Source organism: Neophocaena asiaeorientalis, unplaced genomic scaffold (assembly GCF_003031525.2).
Source record: "Neophocaena asiaeorientalis asiaeorientalis breed wild unplaced genomic scaffold, Neophocaena_asiaeorientalis_V1.1 scaffold59, whole genome shotgun sequence".
NCBI lineage: Eukaryota > Metazoa > Chordata > Mammalia > Artiodactyla > Phocoenidae > Neophocaena > Neophocaena asiaeorientalis.
In genome coordinates, this window is record NW_020174268.1 from 8,414,783 (window position 1) to 8,429,681 (window position 14,899).

The following is a 14,899-nucleotide window of genomic DNA, read 5'->3' on the forward strand; positions in this document are numbered from 1 at the left end:
TTTTTTTTTTTGCGGTACGCGGGCCTCTCACTGTTGTGGCCTCTCCCGTTGCGGAGCACAGGCTCCGGACGCGCAGGCTCACGGGCCATGGCTCATGGGCCCAGCCGCTCCGCGGCATATGGGACCTTCCCAGACCGGGGCACGAACCCGTGTCCCCTGCATCGGCAGGCGGACTCTCAACCACTGCACCACCAGGGAAGCCCTGTTTACTCTATTTTTCACACTAAGTCTTCAACATCGGCAGATTTGTACACTGGTGGCACATCTCAATTTGGACTAGCTACATTTCAAATGCTCCGTAGCCACATTGGACAGCGCAAGAGTAGACCTGAGCCTGAGTGAACATTTCGGAGCACATTAGAAACAATTTGGGTAGAAACGCAGCTCAGCTCAGAGTATATGCGAGGAGGAGAAGGACACCAGCCCACCTGAGTCCTCTAGCTCTCTCTGGAGAGCAACTGACTGTGTTACTAAAAGATGTGCTTGTCTGCAGCAAGCGTTCTTTTGGACTAAGCTTTTTATTTAATTTCCCCTGAGCCTCTTATTTTAATATAGCAATCCCCAAATCTACAGAGTTCAGGAATACCAGTATACTAATCATCACTTTATGAAAAAAATGGAACCTCCCCATCCCCCTCACAGACCCAGTGGATGGTCCCTTCCTTTGCCCACAAATCCAACCAATAGGGTTAGATTGACTCCAATGAGTGAACCTGATAACTGAACAGGCCTCCCCATAAAAGATTCTCACTAAGGTGTCACCATAAAGATCCACAAACATACACACCAGTCTACAACCACACAGGCAAGAAATGCACATGCATGAGATTTATCCCCTACTTATGTTTACAAAGCTCACCAGGACATTGAGGGTATGTTCCTGCTTGAAATTTTCAACAAATTTCCAGACTGTCTTGGGATCAGATAAGTCCACAATGTGCAGAAAGATGTTCTAAACCAGAAAACAAAAAAAAATTGTAAAGCCTTAAAAAAAAAAGATAACATGTATTTTTTTCATTAAAAATGGTTTTTTAAAAAAATGGTTTTAAAAATCAAATCGTTTGGAATGATACAAAATGGAAAGTCTCACTCTTCAGAAGTACACCATTGTTCACAGTTTCTTGCAAATCATCCAGAAATATTTTAAGTACATACAATATTTATAAATGTATTTTTCAGGCATTATATATTATACATTTTAAGCATTATGTGTGTGTCCCTTTTCCATATAGATAGGATCAGACTATACATTGTTCTATATCCTTCTTTTCACTTAACAATATGTTTTAGAGATTTTTTTCTTATATATAAATCTACCTTCTTTCTTTTTTTTTTTTAACCAGGTTGTTTTCTTATTGTTGAGTTTCTTTTTTTTAACATCTTTATTGGAGTATAATTGCTTCACAATGGTGTGTTGGTTTCTGCTTTATAACAAAGTTATACATATACATATATCCCCACATGTCTTCTCTCTTGCATCTCCCTCCCACCCTCCCTATCCCACCCCTCTAGATGGTCACAAAGCCCCAAGCTGATCTCCCTGTGCTATGCAGCTGCTTCCCACTAGCTCTCTATTTTACATTTGGTAGTGTATATATGTCCATGCCACTCTCTCACTTTGTCCCAGCTTTCCCTTCCCCCTTCCCATTTCCTCAAGTTCATTCTCTAGTAGGTCTGTGTCTTTATTCCCGCCTTGCCCCTAGGGTCTTCATGACCATCTTTTTGTTTGTTTCTTAGATTCCATATATATATGTTAGCACACGGTATTTGTTTTTCTCTTTCTGACTTATTTCACTCTGTATGACAGACTCTAGGTCCATCCACCTCACTACAAATAACTCAGTTTCGTTTCTTTTTATGGCTGAGTAATATTCCATTGTATATGTGCCACATCTTCTTTATCCATTCATCTGTCGATGGACACTTAGGTAGCTTCCATGTCCTGGCTGTTGTAAATAGAGCTGCAATGAACATGCGTTGATCATTTATGTGCGTGGCTGTGTGTACCGCCGTAAAGGAAAAGGGGGCATTCAGCGTGGCTCCTCCATCAAGGAGTCCTGAGTCTACTGGGGGAGGAGGCTGCGTCCAGAGGTAACAATGTCACAAGGCAGAAACTGACACGCAACGTAAGCAAGGACTGAGTCACAGAAGAAGTTGTCATCTTATAGTTAGGATGTGCCTTCGATAATCTCTTAGGAGCAAAATATTGACAAAAACTCCCAAATGATGGGTAGGAAACTATGACACATCCATGCAAACGTGTGTTTTGTGGCCATTAAAATGGCCTCCTCCCCCAGTAGACTCAGACCTCCTTGGTGGAGGAGCCACGCTGAATGCCCCCTTTTCCTTTACGGCGGTACACACAGCCACGCACATAAATGATCAACGCATGTTGTCCATTTACCGCTTTTTCTCTGTACTCAGCACATAATTGAAACTTGTGTTCTCAGCATCCAGTGAACGTGAGGCTATGCCCCCTGAGCTCCAGCAGACGTCAGGGACTTATCACCAACCCAAGGCAGATTCCTGCTGCTGGGAGCTGAACCTAAGGCAAAACTCTGAGCAACAGCTGTAACTCCCTTGATAAAGCAGAGTTCAGGGCCCTGTCTCAGTTGCCCCATTAACTGAGCCATTGAACGCAAGTCAGAATTTCTTTCTACTGATTGATCTTAAAACATATTTCCTCACCCTGAGACAAAGGCTCAGAGAACGAGAAAACAGAAGCAATCCCACATTTTCATGCCTCAGAAGGTCTGTAATCAGCTTGAATACCATATTTGGCTTAAGTCTGGAACAACTGAATCTTCCTCTGCCTTCAAGGGAGAGGAAAAGCATTGTCCGTACAGGACTGTGCTCTTCTAAGAAGTCTCTGAAGGCCCTCACCCAGACAGAGCGGACATGAGGCTGCTGACTCACACCTGGGTCAGCCGTGAGCGTCTACCAGTGACGGCAAACCAGGTCCACACACCTAATCCTTTCGTTCTGAGTACTTCCCGGCAACCACCCTGGAACTCCCTCCCACCAGCAGGGCTGCGACACTCACAAAGCCAGGCTCAAAGAAACAACAAAATTCAAATGAGCAACAAAATTCAAGTGAGCCAAAATCAATTTTACTCTGATCATCCCTCAATCTCCTTGAGCTTCCTGGAAGCACCCAAGGCATCGCAGAATTAAAAAGAGGCAGCAGCAGGGAAGAGGGACTCGCCATTATAGACAAATCAACCTTGGAGCCTGGTGAAATGAAGTGTCCTGAAAAGGTGAAGGGAATCATCTGGCTCCCTCTGCGAGAAACCAGGAAGCCCAAAGGCACCCAGAAGGAGAGGCCAGCAGTCTGCTGTGACCAGGGGAAGGAACCAGGCAGGTGCCAGTGTGTAAAACCCTGATCTGCTGATCTACACATGACGAGGCTGGACCTAGGAGACATTGGGGGCCCTATACTCACTTAAAAAAAAAAAATTTATATATTTATTTATTTGGTCACACTGGGTCTTAGTTGTGGCACGCAGGCTCCTTAGTTATGGCATGTGAACTCTTAGTTGTGGCACGCATGTGGGATCTAGCTCCCTGACCAGGGATCGAACCTGGGCCCCCTGCATTGGGAGTGCAGAGTCCTAACCACTGCACCACCAGGGAAGTCCTGTACTCACTCTTTAAACCTAAAGAGGATACAAGTCTGGTTATTGAAACTGAGCAAAACTCAACTGGGATCCTTCCTATAGGTGAACCACCATCATGTAGCTGCTGGGTGGCCCAGGAGTCATGAGTTGACATCACGGGAAGCCTCTACCCAGGGCAGAGGGTGAGTTTGAAGGGTAAAGGGGAGACAGTACATGAATGTGCCCTTGGAAGTAGAAATCACTATGTAGGAACGAGGTGATAGTTACTATTAATGTCTAGTACTCAGGAAGCTAAACCAGTAATTCTTAAGAAGGTGGAATTCTACGTTGGCTTGGGAGAACTGGAGAGTAGAAACCCCTGTTTTTTATCTTGGTGTTTTGCTGTTGACGGGATCAATCTCCACAAGACAGAAAGCACATTGACAGCACCTTCCAGCCATATCAGGAAGCGCAAAGGTTGCACTGTACCTCTGTGATCTTTCTCCGGGAAACCCTTCACTCCATTCTAATCAATGAGAAACAAAACCGGCCAATCCCAGTTGAGGGAGAGTATACAAAACCCCTGGCTAGCACTCCTCAAAACTGTCCGGGTCATCAAAAACTAGGAAGGTCTGAGACACTGTCACAGCCACGAGGAGACATGACAACTAAATGTAACGTGGGGTCCTGGATGGGATCTGGGAACAGACAAAGGGCGTTAGGTAAAAACTAAGGAAATCTGAATGGACTTTAGTTAGTAATAATGTATCAATATTGGTTCATTTGCTTAACAAATGAATCATACTCAGGTAAGACGGACGTTAGCGAAGGGAAAACTGGGTGTGGGGTAAATGGAAAGTCTGCATTATTTTCACAACTTTTCTATGCATCTGAAACTATTCTGAAATTTTAAAGTTTATTTTTTTAAAAATGTTGCCCATGGGGAATTCCCTGGCAGTCCAGTGGTTAGGGCTCTGTGCTTTCACTGCTGGGGCCTGGGTTTGATCCCTGGCTGGGGAACTAAGATCCCACACGCCACTCGGTGTGGCCAAAAAAAAAAAAAAAGAGTTGCCCAAGGAGATAACTGCCAGACAAAAGCGTGGTGCCCTTCTATCCAGGCAGCGAGATGGTGATGAACTCCACGTGGTGAGGAGCTGAAGGAGGGTCCACTCTGACTCTCTCCCTGGGCCCATCAGGAACATTGTGCCAGACACAGTGGCTGCTGCCCTGGGAGTTTGCTCTGTGACAAGCGCTCCTTCCCCCAAGCTTGGGGCCACACACACCCTCTCCAGAAAGAGCCCCGTGGCAGGATACTGAACTCTCCGTACTCCACACACCTGATCTTAGCAAGCCAGTGCGTCCAAGCAGCTGGTTCCCACGTGACCTTGTCCTTCCCTGGTGCCCAGCCTGCCCACACGCGCCTGGCTCAGCTGGCCTGCCACACACCCCACCCAGGCTCTCCTGCCCAAAGGACCACCGCTCTTTGATGTCCACCCAACTATGCACCCAGGACCAGTCCTGCCAGTGCCCTCCCTCCCTGCTTTACCAGCCCAAGCACTGATGAAAGAGAACTAGAGAACTTGAAAAGCAGAGAAGGTAAGGTTGGGAGTGGTAATAATATTAGCATAAACAATGTTGATAACAGCAATAACAGTAGTAGCTTCTATGGATCGAGAGCTGTACATACTATGATACCCTGAACTTCCCATGTCATAGCACTACCATGTTACGTCAGCCAGGGTCTAACAGAAACCACTTGCAACAGAGGGAATTGAACGCAGGGATTGGTTTCCCAGAGGAGAAGGCAGATGAGAACTCAGCTGGGACTGGTGAAGAAACCCGGAGACCAGCAGCAGCAGGAAGCGACCACCAGCCCTAGGCTCAGGAGCAACGGGAGGGGCTGATGTGACCTGAGCCTGAGAGCAGGGCTCGCCCCGAGAAGCAGGAACCTCAGCAGAGATTCAGCTGTTGCCACGGAGGCCAGATATCCTGTTTCCCCATTCCTCCCGCCCCCTTCCTCCCAATCTTCCTCTAATACCCGCCGCTGGTCAAACGCAGGCACGAGGTGGCTGACGTGGGAGCTGGGGGAACACACATACTTCGGAAGCCACGCCATCCACACCTCCCCGCCCCACCGTGATACAGAGCCGATCAGGCGGGCCCAGGGAGGCGCACATCCTTTGTTGAAAATGCTTGTTGATCGCTTAATCCTTACAAGACTGAGAGGGGCTGTACTGCCTCTACCATGTCAATCTCCAGCTCCCAGCATGCTGCCTGACACGTTCACACTCAAAGAGATGCTCAAAAATGAACAAAGTAGTATCACCCTACTTTTCAGATGAGGAAACTGAGGTTCAGGGAAGCTAAGCACACTGCCCCAGCTCACAAGGCTTCGTGAGCGCAGAACCGGCACTCAGATGGGAGCCCCGCTCCTTCCCATATACCCCTGATGAAGCTGGGCAGTGGTGCCTCTTTACAAACAGGAAGGAGCAGCCGATCCCGGGGAAGAGCCTGGAGGATGCACGAGTCAGGGAAACCACACCCGCGGGGATAAGCAGACGGGCACCACCGGCCCCGGCCCCTCCGAGCACTCAGTGGTGGCAGCCACTTACAAACACAAAAGAGGAGAGGATTTCCCGTGGGTTTGTGAACGTCAACGGGGGGAGGCCGCAGGTGAAGGGCTCCCTCTCCCCCCGCCCCAGGAAACAGCCTTGCTCCCCCTTTCAGCACTACCTCCCAAAGATGGTGCAGCTGGACATAAGGAGGTCTCAACAGCGTAAACAGCATCGTGTCCTCTTTTTCTATATAGATCCACTTTGTAGAAAAACATAGCCCAAACCAAAGTGGGCTGGGATCCAGACAGAGCCTCCCCTGCCCATGGCCTGAGATTAGTGTTCCTGTTGCATCCTGCAGCAGCACCAGGGAAAGTTATCAGCAGGCAGACAGTCAGCTTTCCATCTCAAGAACTGCAGCCCCCAGATCGCAGCTGCCCTTGCAGACGTCAGAGGAAGATTTAGAGACCCTCGAGCTCTCAGCCAGCCCTAAGCCTCCGGGAGGAATCTGATGGCAAGAGGCTGCGGAGTCTGCGGAAAGTCTCTTGCCTTGAAAACGTTACTTCAAGACGTGGAGTAACCTTCATGAGCAGAGGCAAAACAGTCCATTCTAGATTGGGGCATCTGTTTTCCCTTTAGCCACAGCCCAAGCCTGAGGGCGCGGGGCGCTGTCCGCCCCTCGGCTATGGGCAGTTGCTGGAGAAGCAGGTGCACAGGACAGAGGAGGAAACTCCAGGTGGGGCTGGAGCGAAGGTGAGGGGCCCGTGGTCACTGCCAGCCAGCCCCCTCCTCTCCACTTGACACTGGGAGTTCAGGGGCCTCCATCGGGGCCAGCTTCCCGGGGTACCACCTGCACAGGTGCACAGACCCCACAAGTGGGCCCCGCTTGTTTTTTATTTCTTAATTCTTTTTTGATTACTCATTCCTTTCGTTATTACTGTGATGATTTTTAAGTCTCCTAGAAATAACACTTCGGACTTTGGAACTGTTAACTTTGTTCTTATTAGAGATTCTACTGTGTTACTAAGCCAGAGTGCCTTCAAGGGGGAACTTTTTTTGTGTGTGTGTGGTATGCGGGCCTCTCACTGTTGTGGCCTCTCCTGTTGCGGAGCACAGGCTCCGGACGCGCAGGCTCAGCGGCCATGGCTCACGGGCCCAGCCGCTCCGCGGCATGTGGGATCTTCCCAGACCAGGTCACGAACCCACGTCCCCTGCATCGGCAGGCGGACTCTCAACCACTGCGCCACCAGGGAAGCCCCGGAACTTTTTTTAAAATTACTTTTTATTGGAGTACAGGCCCCGCTTGTGTTAATGTTATGCCTTCGCCGTCCTCCAATTCTTAGGCTTTTAACACCAGGGTCCCACACCTTCGTTTTGCGCTGGGCCCTACAGATTATATAGCCAGTCCTGGTTCCGACTCTCTCAGAAGAGGAAGCCCACAAACCGTGAGCCAGCTCTGAAAGCTCTCGAGAGGAAGTGGCTCTCATCAAGGCCAAAATGTCATTTGTTGTCCCTCTTTATCCGAAGACCACTGGGTCAGTTTACAGCTTGGCTCACCCTGAGTCACCTCTGATGTGTCTCACTGACGTGGCCTCCCTCTGTGGGGGGGACCCCAGCAGTGCCACGTCCGTATCATGTCTCCCCAGCAGGCACTGATGCCTTCATGGGGCGTGGGATCAAATCTCACTGCCCCCCTTATCCCCAGTCCAGCCCAGACTTTGAAAAGCGGCAGCTCAGAGGAGCGAGGGGGGAGTGGGAGAAATTGGGAGATTGGGATTGACATAGATACACTACTGATACTATACATAAAACAGACAACTCATGAGAACCTACTGTATAAAACAGGGAACTGTACTCAATGCTCTGTGGTGACCAGAATGGGAAGGAAATCTAAAAAAGACGGGATATATGGGGACTTCCCTGGTGGTCCAGCGCTTAAGACTCCGTGCTCCCTATGCAGGGGGCCCGGGTTTGATCCCTGGTAAGGGAACTAGATCCCGTATGCCGCAACTAAGAGTCCATATGCTGCAACTAAAGATCCCGCATGGGGCAACGAAGATCCTGTGTGCCGCAATGAAGACCCAGCGCAGCCAAATAAATAAATAAATATATATATATATATTTTTTAAGAGTGGATATATGTATATGTATAACTGATTCATTTTGCTGTACAGCAAAAATAAATAGAATAAAATAAAATAGGACCTCTGTCCTGAAACACATTGAAAAAAAAAAGAAAAAAGAAGAGAAAAGCGCAGCTCCAGCTCTGTTGGCTGAGGCTGCCTCCCAAGCGGAAGCACAAACAGGCCACTGCCAAGTCGGGGCACGTGGCCAGGAGCCCAGCCCCCTGCACTGCGGACCCTGCAGGCAGGAACCCCCCAGCAGGAGGGCCACAGAGCAGCTCACCTGGTTCCCGCTCTCCCTGATGATCTCACCTCTGGCACCTTCCGCTCGGTTTTGATCTCGACAAACCAGGTGAACTGTGCCACCTGGTGGAATTCAACAAAACCGTCTATGAGGGACAGCGACAGTGACAGCTGTGGAGACCAGCTTTTCCAAATGAAGGACTAAGACATACGGGCTCACAGAAAGAGTACCTGAAATGGAGACTATTCTGGAAAATCTAGACAGATGGTCCCCACAGTCAGAGCAGCAGATGTAAGAGAGAGGGTGATCTTGGAACCCGTCCTCCTGCCTACCTGAGCTGACTGACGGTGTACCCGGGACAACATCCTGACTTAAGGGTCTGAATATATCAAGGATAAGAAGGGTCAGTTTCTGTCATACCAGCATCCCTAACATCTCACAGAGTACCTGACACACAGGTCTCAACCTAGCTGCCCTTTGGACCCACCTGGGAAGTTTTTAAAGCTCTAGATGACGGGCCCAGGCCTGCGTATGTTTTAAAAGCTCCCCAGGGAGTCTAATGTTCAGCCTAATATGCAGCAGGAACTCGATAAATATTTACTGAATGGCTGAGTCCATAAATGGCTCTCAGACTATTCCAGCAAAAGCCATACCGTCATCAATCAAGGCTTATTTAAAGGGGACTTACGTTGTCTGCGGCAGTTAAGAAGTAAGCATTATGGGACCTGCTTTCTTCACCTAAAATAGCTGCTTTTTAAAATGGGGTCTGTTTAATGGGATGCTACACGCTAATCACACAACCAGCCCGTCTGCTTTATCCTCGTCCCCACTCTTCAGAGTACCTCCCCATTGCTAAGATGCAGTTAACCTTCCCCCGACTTGGCAGATAATTAAATACAACTCCAAATGGTATAATATCCCCCTGAAAAATACCTAACAATTTTAGAGGAAAAAAAAATCTCGAGCATCTTGAAAAGTGATAAATTCCCAACTTATTTCCCCAACTTCTGCCGGAACATCCATTTTTCCTGGAGAAGGGGCTCTGGAGAGACACGGCAGGCTTTTCTAGCCACCACGGTGCCACTAAGTGACCCAGGGCAGTTGCGCTCATGCAGGAAATTCCGGCGTTTACCAGCAGGAAGACTTCAGCTGCCTGAAAAATTTACGGGCACCCAGAGAGGCGCTTCCCCAAATCAAGCTTAGGGAGGAGAAAGGGGAGGCCGTCTCCAGCTGCTCGAAACCTGCAGGCTGGACACCAGGAAGGAAAAGGAAGTTCGCTGCACGCCCCTCTCCCGTTACTCTGGGGGCTCTGGTTCTTAACTAGGGTCCACAGGCAAATTGCGAGGGACTCCCAGTATCCTTCCCACCCCCGACCCCGTTGTTGTTGAGAAGACAGGACCTGGAGACCAAGTATCCAGGTGTTTTTTGTTTTAAGGTTCCACTGGTGATTCAGACGCCTAGGGTTGGCCGGAGCCCCTCACTGTTCTTAATCAGAAAACAATGACATGTGGACAGGACCCCAGCTCTCCTGTGAATTAACCGTGTTGAGAAAAGCCTCCTCCAGTCACTCGCTCTGTCTGCCTCTAGCTTGAAGCTTACCGCACAGCAGCTGTGCCGATCGGCACAGGGTCACTGTTCAGGGCTCCTGGCTGTGCTGGCTGCGGCCTTCCTGACCCTCCTGCGACACAGGGCACTCTCCCCGGTGTGGACCGGCCACAGGCTGGCCTCGGGGCCCAGTGCACGCACGAGTTTGCAGGCTGCTCACCTCGCTTGGCGATCTCGAAGGCAGTTGCTTTTCCAATGCCGCTGTTCCCCCCGGTGACCATGAAGGCTCTTCCAGGGACTTGGACCTCCAACTCATCAGGGATGAAGTCCTTGGATGCAGACTCATAGCCACTCCTGGAAGCAGCAGCGCCACAGAAGGAATGGCCGTAAGTAGCTGGGAACACAATCCCCTGTGGGGAGGAAGCCTAACTCTGCGCTGGGCATCATGCCCTCTCCGGCACATCGTGCAGCCCCTTTCTTCCTGGGCTCCCCCCGCTATCCTCCCTGGTCTCATGAGCACCACCATCTCCTCCAGGCCCACATTTCCTATACCGTTAGCTTCCTGAACTGAAAATGCTTGGCGATTCCAACAATTTGGTGGCCAAACTACCTTTCTCTGACTGCCTCTGATACCAGGAGGTGCCCCCCACCCCAAAAAACCCTTTGATAGATAGATCTTTTGGGGGGGCCTTTTTCCCACAGTGGGGGGAGCAGAGAGGAGCTTGGGAGACCAGGAACATCACGCCTACTGCACCGCAGGACAGGTGTCTCTACCCAGGTATAGAAGGACCACGGCAAAGTGGACAGATTTGCATGTAGGGAACGAAGGAGGGGGCAGGTGCGGTTATGTGAGGGCTGCACGCCTTCAGAGGAAGCAAGGCTCCTTCAGGGCCACAGGGTGTGTGCTGCACAACCCTAGGGGGCGCCGTTCCGATCACAGTGATGAGAGATTCGTACCTGCATCAGGACAGCTTCCTGCCGGATGACAGCAAAGCGCACAGAGAGGGAGGTGCTGCTTCTAATTTGCACAAAGGCATCATATTGGATAGAAACCACCCTGAGTTCCTTAACTGTTTCTCTCTGCTTTTTGAGCTTCCTCTTCTAGCTTTACTGTCCTCGTATTTCCCAGTTACAAAATTGGCTGAGGTGGTAGAGGCAGAGTGTAGGGGGATTGGCAGGAGGAGACCCCCAGGGCGGAGCTCTCCCCACACACCAGCAGGCTGGGGTCTCAGCTTGTGTCTCTCACCCAAAGAGCTGATTCCCTGCAATGCAGAAAGCAACTCTTTCCCCCAAAGGTTCTGGAAGAAGCCCAGTGCCCTCCCCGCGCCCTGTTTACACACAGACTGCCAACAGCTGGTCTCCTGCCCCACGCCCTGGCACAGCACAACTGCCAATTACATGCCTGGACGCTGGTGAAGAGGGCCAAAGAATGTTTATGAGCTTGGGTCTGGTTTTGCCACAGGGGCAGTCATGGCCCCTGGTCTCACAGTCAAGAGACCTAGGAGAATGTTCCTGTTCTCACCGTCTGTGACGCGCCCAAACATCCAGGGCGGCTCAGAGAATGCCCTTCCCATTGCTTCTGCTGTTAGTGGGCCGCTTAGCGGGGCAAGCAAGAATTCTGACTGTTCCAAGGCCTCCTGAAAGGCTGACTTGAAACTAAAAATAATATCAATCATAAGGGCTTTGGATCAAACAACCTGGATTTAAATCACAGCTCTGCCTCTTAACAGTTGTGCCGTCTTATGTGTTGGCTTAAGCTTTCTGAGCTCCTGTCTCCTCATCTGCACAAAGGGGATAATAAAAGCTACTTCTTGGGCAGCCTGGGTGAGATAATGTATGTGAGGCATTTATCACACACTTGGAATAAATTAAGAGCTCAATAAATAATAGTTGCTATCATTATTACTAGTATTAATAACGACATGAATACCTTTCACATTCAAAACTAAGCTCATTGCCCCCGCACCCCACCCCCTAGCCCTTCAAATCATTAGGGACTTTGAGAGTAATTTAAACTATAACCAAAGATGAAGCTGGAAGATTTGTTTTTACCCACAAGGTCCCAGGATCACTGTGAAAAGATTTTCTTGCAGAGGAAAGAGGTTTCTCAGAAAGAATCAAGGGCCAGGAAGTCAGTGAATAGGGGCCCAGGCAGGACAAGGCACTGGTGGGGAGCAAGGAAGAGCTTTCCAAACCACCACAGGGCCAGAGAACATGCCCCAAGTAAATGCCCCACAGGGACCCGGCCCCAAGAGCCCCCTCCTCCTGGGGCAAGAAGCTGAGAGGCTTTTCTCTGTGACACACAGCTAGAGTAGACCTTAACCTCTGGGCTACCACATCGATCCTATTAGAGCCTTAGGTTTGCTGAGGACGGCTCCTGTGGATTAAACCTCTTCCTCAAACTCCAGACTGTGAGCCAGTTGCCAAGTGGGCGGTGCCAGGCTGGGCTAAAGGACACGTCATAATTCCCTTTGTCCTTTGCCTTCAACACAGGGATTCCATCCTGATCCAGTCTGTTGTTAATAAGACAACTTAGTTTGTTTTGTGTCCTCCCACCCTCTTTTTTCATCTTTATAAACTCTTGATATCAGTTCTTATTTTTCAGACATAGAGAGACATAAATGACTTACCCAAGGTCATGAGATGGTAGGTAATGAAGCCCAACACCCCAGCCTAGGGCACCTTCTACCTCACGCTCAGAGTGGTCCCCAGACAAGCAGCATCAGCATCACCTGGCAATCTGTCCACGGAGTCAAACACTCCAGGGTGAGGCCGCGCAATCAGTGAGTGGTTTCACACGCCCTCCAGGTGATTTTGATTCGAGCTGAGCAACCACTGTACTTAGTGTTTCCTGAACTCCCTGAATACAGGAATCAAGCTCCCCGGCAGGCTTCCCCCAGTTTATCCAATATGGAATTTGCTAAGGTCCCAACCACACGTGCTAGGAGCTTAGGAGTCAGTTGTTGTAGCTGAACTACCCCCTGGTAATTCTTAGGTTCGGGCAAGTTTAGGAAACTATAACTAGATCCTGTTGCCTAGGGGCCCAACATAAGGAAGCTTTATAAAAATCCTGGTGTGCCAAGAAAAAACACTGTAAACCCAAACTACAGACTCTCAAGTTGGAATCAAAGTAAGGTGTTGTCTTACCCTCCAATTCACTAAATACATAATAGAGGGAAACCCGCCTAAGTTTGCACCCCTCCAACTTCATGGAAGAGTCTGGGGAGAGACTTTTAGAAGCCTGCTTTCCTGGGGCAGGAAGCTGACTCAAACTTTTCATGCTGCATTCCGTGTTAACATGGAAAGATCCAGCAAATGCTGGATCCAGCCACTGCCTGTACACCCCTTTGAAAGAGGCGGCCATGGTATTCACCTAAATGCAGTGGGTCAGCGTTGACGGCTACACTTCCCACATTCTCTGCAGCACTGGCCCCTGAGGAGGGTCTGCACTTTTTCCAAAAGGATGTGGGGTGCAGAGAAGGGAGCAGCAGTAGCTGTCTCCCCTTGGAATGATGCCTGGAGTCCTGCTATGATGGAAATTTGCCCGGGCTGCCTTAGGAACTGATAAAAACCCTAGTGCAGGGAGGGGAGGAAGTCTCCTAGAGATGACTGGGATGCACAGAAGAAACACCTGTAGGATTTTTAAATAAAATGTCTGTCGAGGCCCCAGTGCACATCAGCTGAAGCAGAATCTCTAAGGGGAGGGCCTGGAAAACGGCATCCTAAATTCTCCACTGGTGATTTCTGATTTCAGACAGGGGTGAGAACCACTGCGTAAGCCTAACTAATTCTAAGATAAAAACCACCGGAGGTGGTTTCTGCCAGAAGTGGCCACCCCTTAAAACCACAGCGAGGGCGATCACGGGGGCCGCTGAAACCATCCAGCACCGTTCAGCAAGCTCACACTGGGTGCAGAGCTGACCTGAAACCCGCGCCCGGAATGTTCCAGCTGGAGGGAGAGGTCACAGTCCACAAGCCGCAGTTGATTAGTGAGGAAAAAAACACACCCAGGAAAGTACTAAGCAGAATCTCGACTAGCAGCTCAGCACTAACCCCGTCTGACGCCGAAAACAGCCCCGCGGAGCCTGTATCGGAGCCCGCCCAGCAGGGTGCCAAGGGAACACCCTGGAGGCTCTCAGGCGCCTGGGCCGCCTGACGTCAGTGGGTGGGGCCTGCGCTGCAAGGCCCCGCCCCCGGACGCCAGCCAGGTGCGGGGGTCGCGCCGGCCGCCGACACATCTGCCCGCGGGCTGCCAGCTAACGGGCGCCTCCGTCGCTTGGTGGGTCCAAGAGATCGCGGGGAAGTCGCGGGCGCGTCCCCGCTAACCTCGCTCGCGCACGCCGAGGCGGGCCACGTGACAGCCGGACGGCCTGCCCCCCAACCGGCAGCCCCGGCCCGCGGCCCCCGGCGCGGTACCCTCTGCATCCTTACTTGGTGTATTCGCGCAGGCCTTTGGCGAACCACACGGCGCTGCGGTAGAGGAGCATGGTTGGGCGGGCGCCGCACGCAGAGTCTCGCGGGCCCGCGCTCCCGGTGCCCCCGCCCCGCCCCGCCCCGCCCCGCACCCCGGGCCAGCCAGCGGTTACATCATCCCAGTTACATAAAAACCGCGGCCTTTGGGGCTTTTCTCCACTGGGAATGCGACGGCGTCTCCGTACGACGTGGAACGCCCCTCCTGCCCCGGATCTGGAGAGTGCCCCCCTCCAGCCCCAGCCTCAGAAGGCTGGAGAGGGGGGCGGGGGGAGGGAGGGCAGACCGTGCTGCGGGCCGCGCTGAAGGTCTGCATAGTCACCTCTGGGTCGAAGCCGGGCGTCAGCACGTTTTGGGGGTATGACTAGG

At 50.9% G+C, this 14,899-nt stretch overlaps 1 protein-coding gene and 1 non-coding gene across 5 annotated transcripts in view; both read right to left on the bottom strand.

The window, feature by feature from the left end:
* DHRS12 (dehydrogenase/reductase 12) overlaps positions 1–14,581 on the bottom strand; it is a 37,707-nt gene extending 23,126 nt beyond the window's left edge. For 2 of the 4 annotated variants that reach the window (XM_024755534.1, XM_024755533.1), the window contains exons 1-4: positions 14,492–14,581; positions 10,281–10,414; positions 8,555–8,637; positions 860–952 (exon numbers count right to left, since the gene is read on the bottom strand). In XM_024755534.1, coding sequence (XP_024611302.1) covers positions 860–952; positions 8,555–8,637; positions 10,281–10,414; positions 14,492–14,547 — 366 coding nt within the window. In that variant the 5' untranslated portion in view covers positions 14,548–14,581. Of the gene's footprint in view, positions 1–859; positions 953–8,554; positions 8,638–10,280; positions 10,415–13,982; positions 14,083–14,491 lie in introns of those variants that run through there. The other 2 variants (XM_024755535.1, XM_024755536.1) reach the window with 2 other exon arrangements.
* TRNAG-CCC (transfer RNA glycine (anticodon CCC)) lies at positions 3,561–3,633 on the bottom strand. Its single transcript has one exon. It is a non-coding gene; the product is annotated as a tRNA-Gly (tRNA).
* Positions 14,582–14,899: the final 318 nt, after the last annotated feature.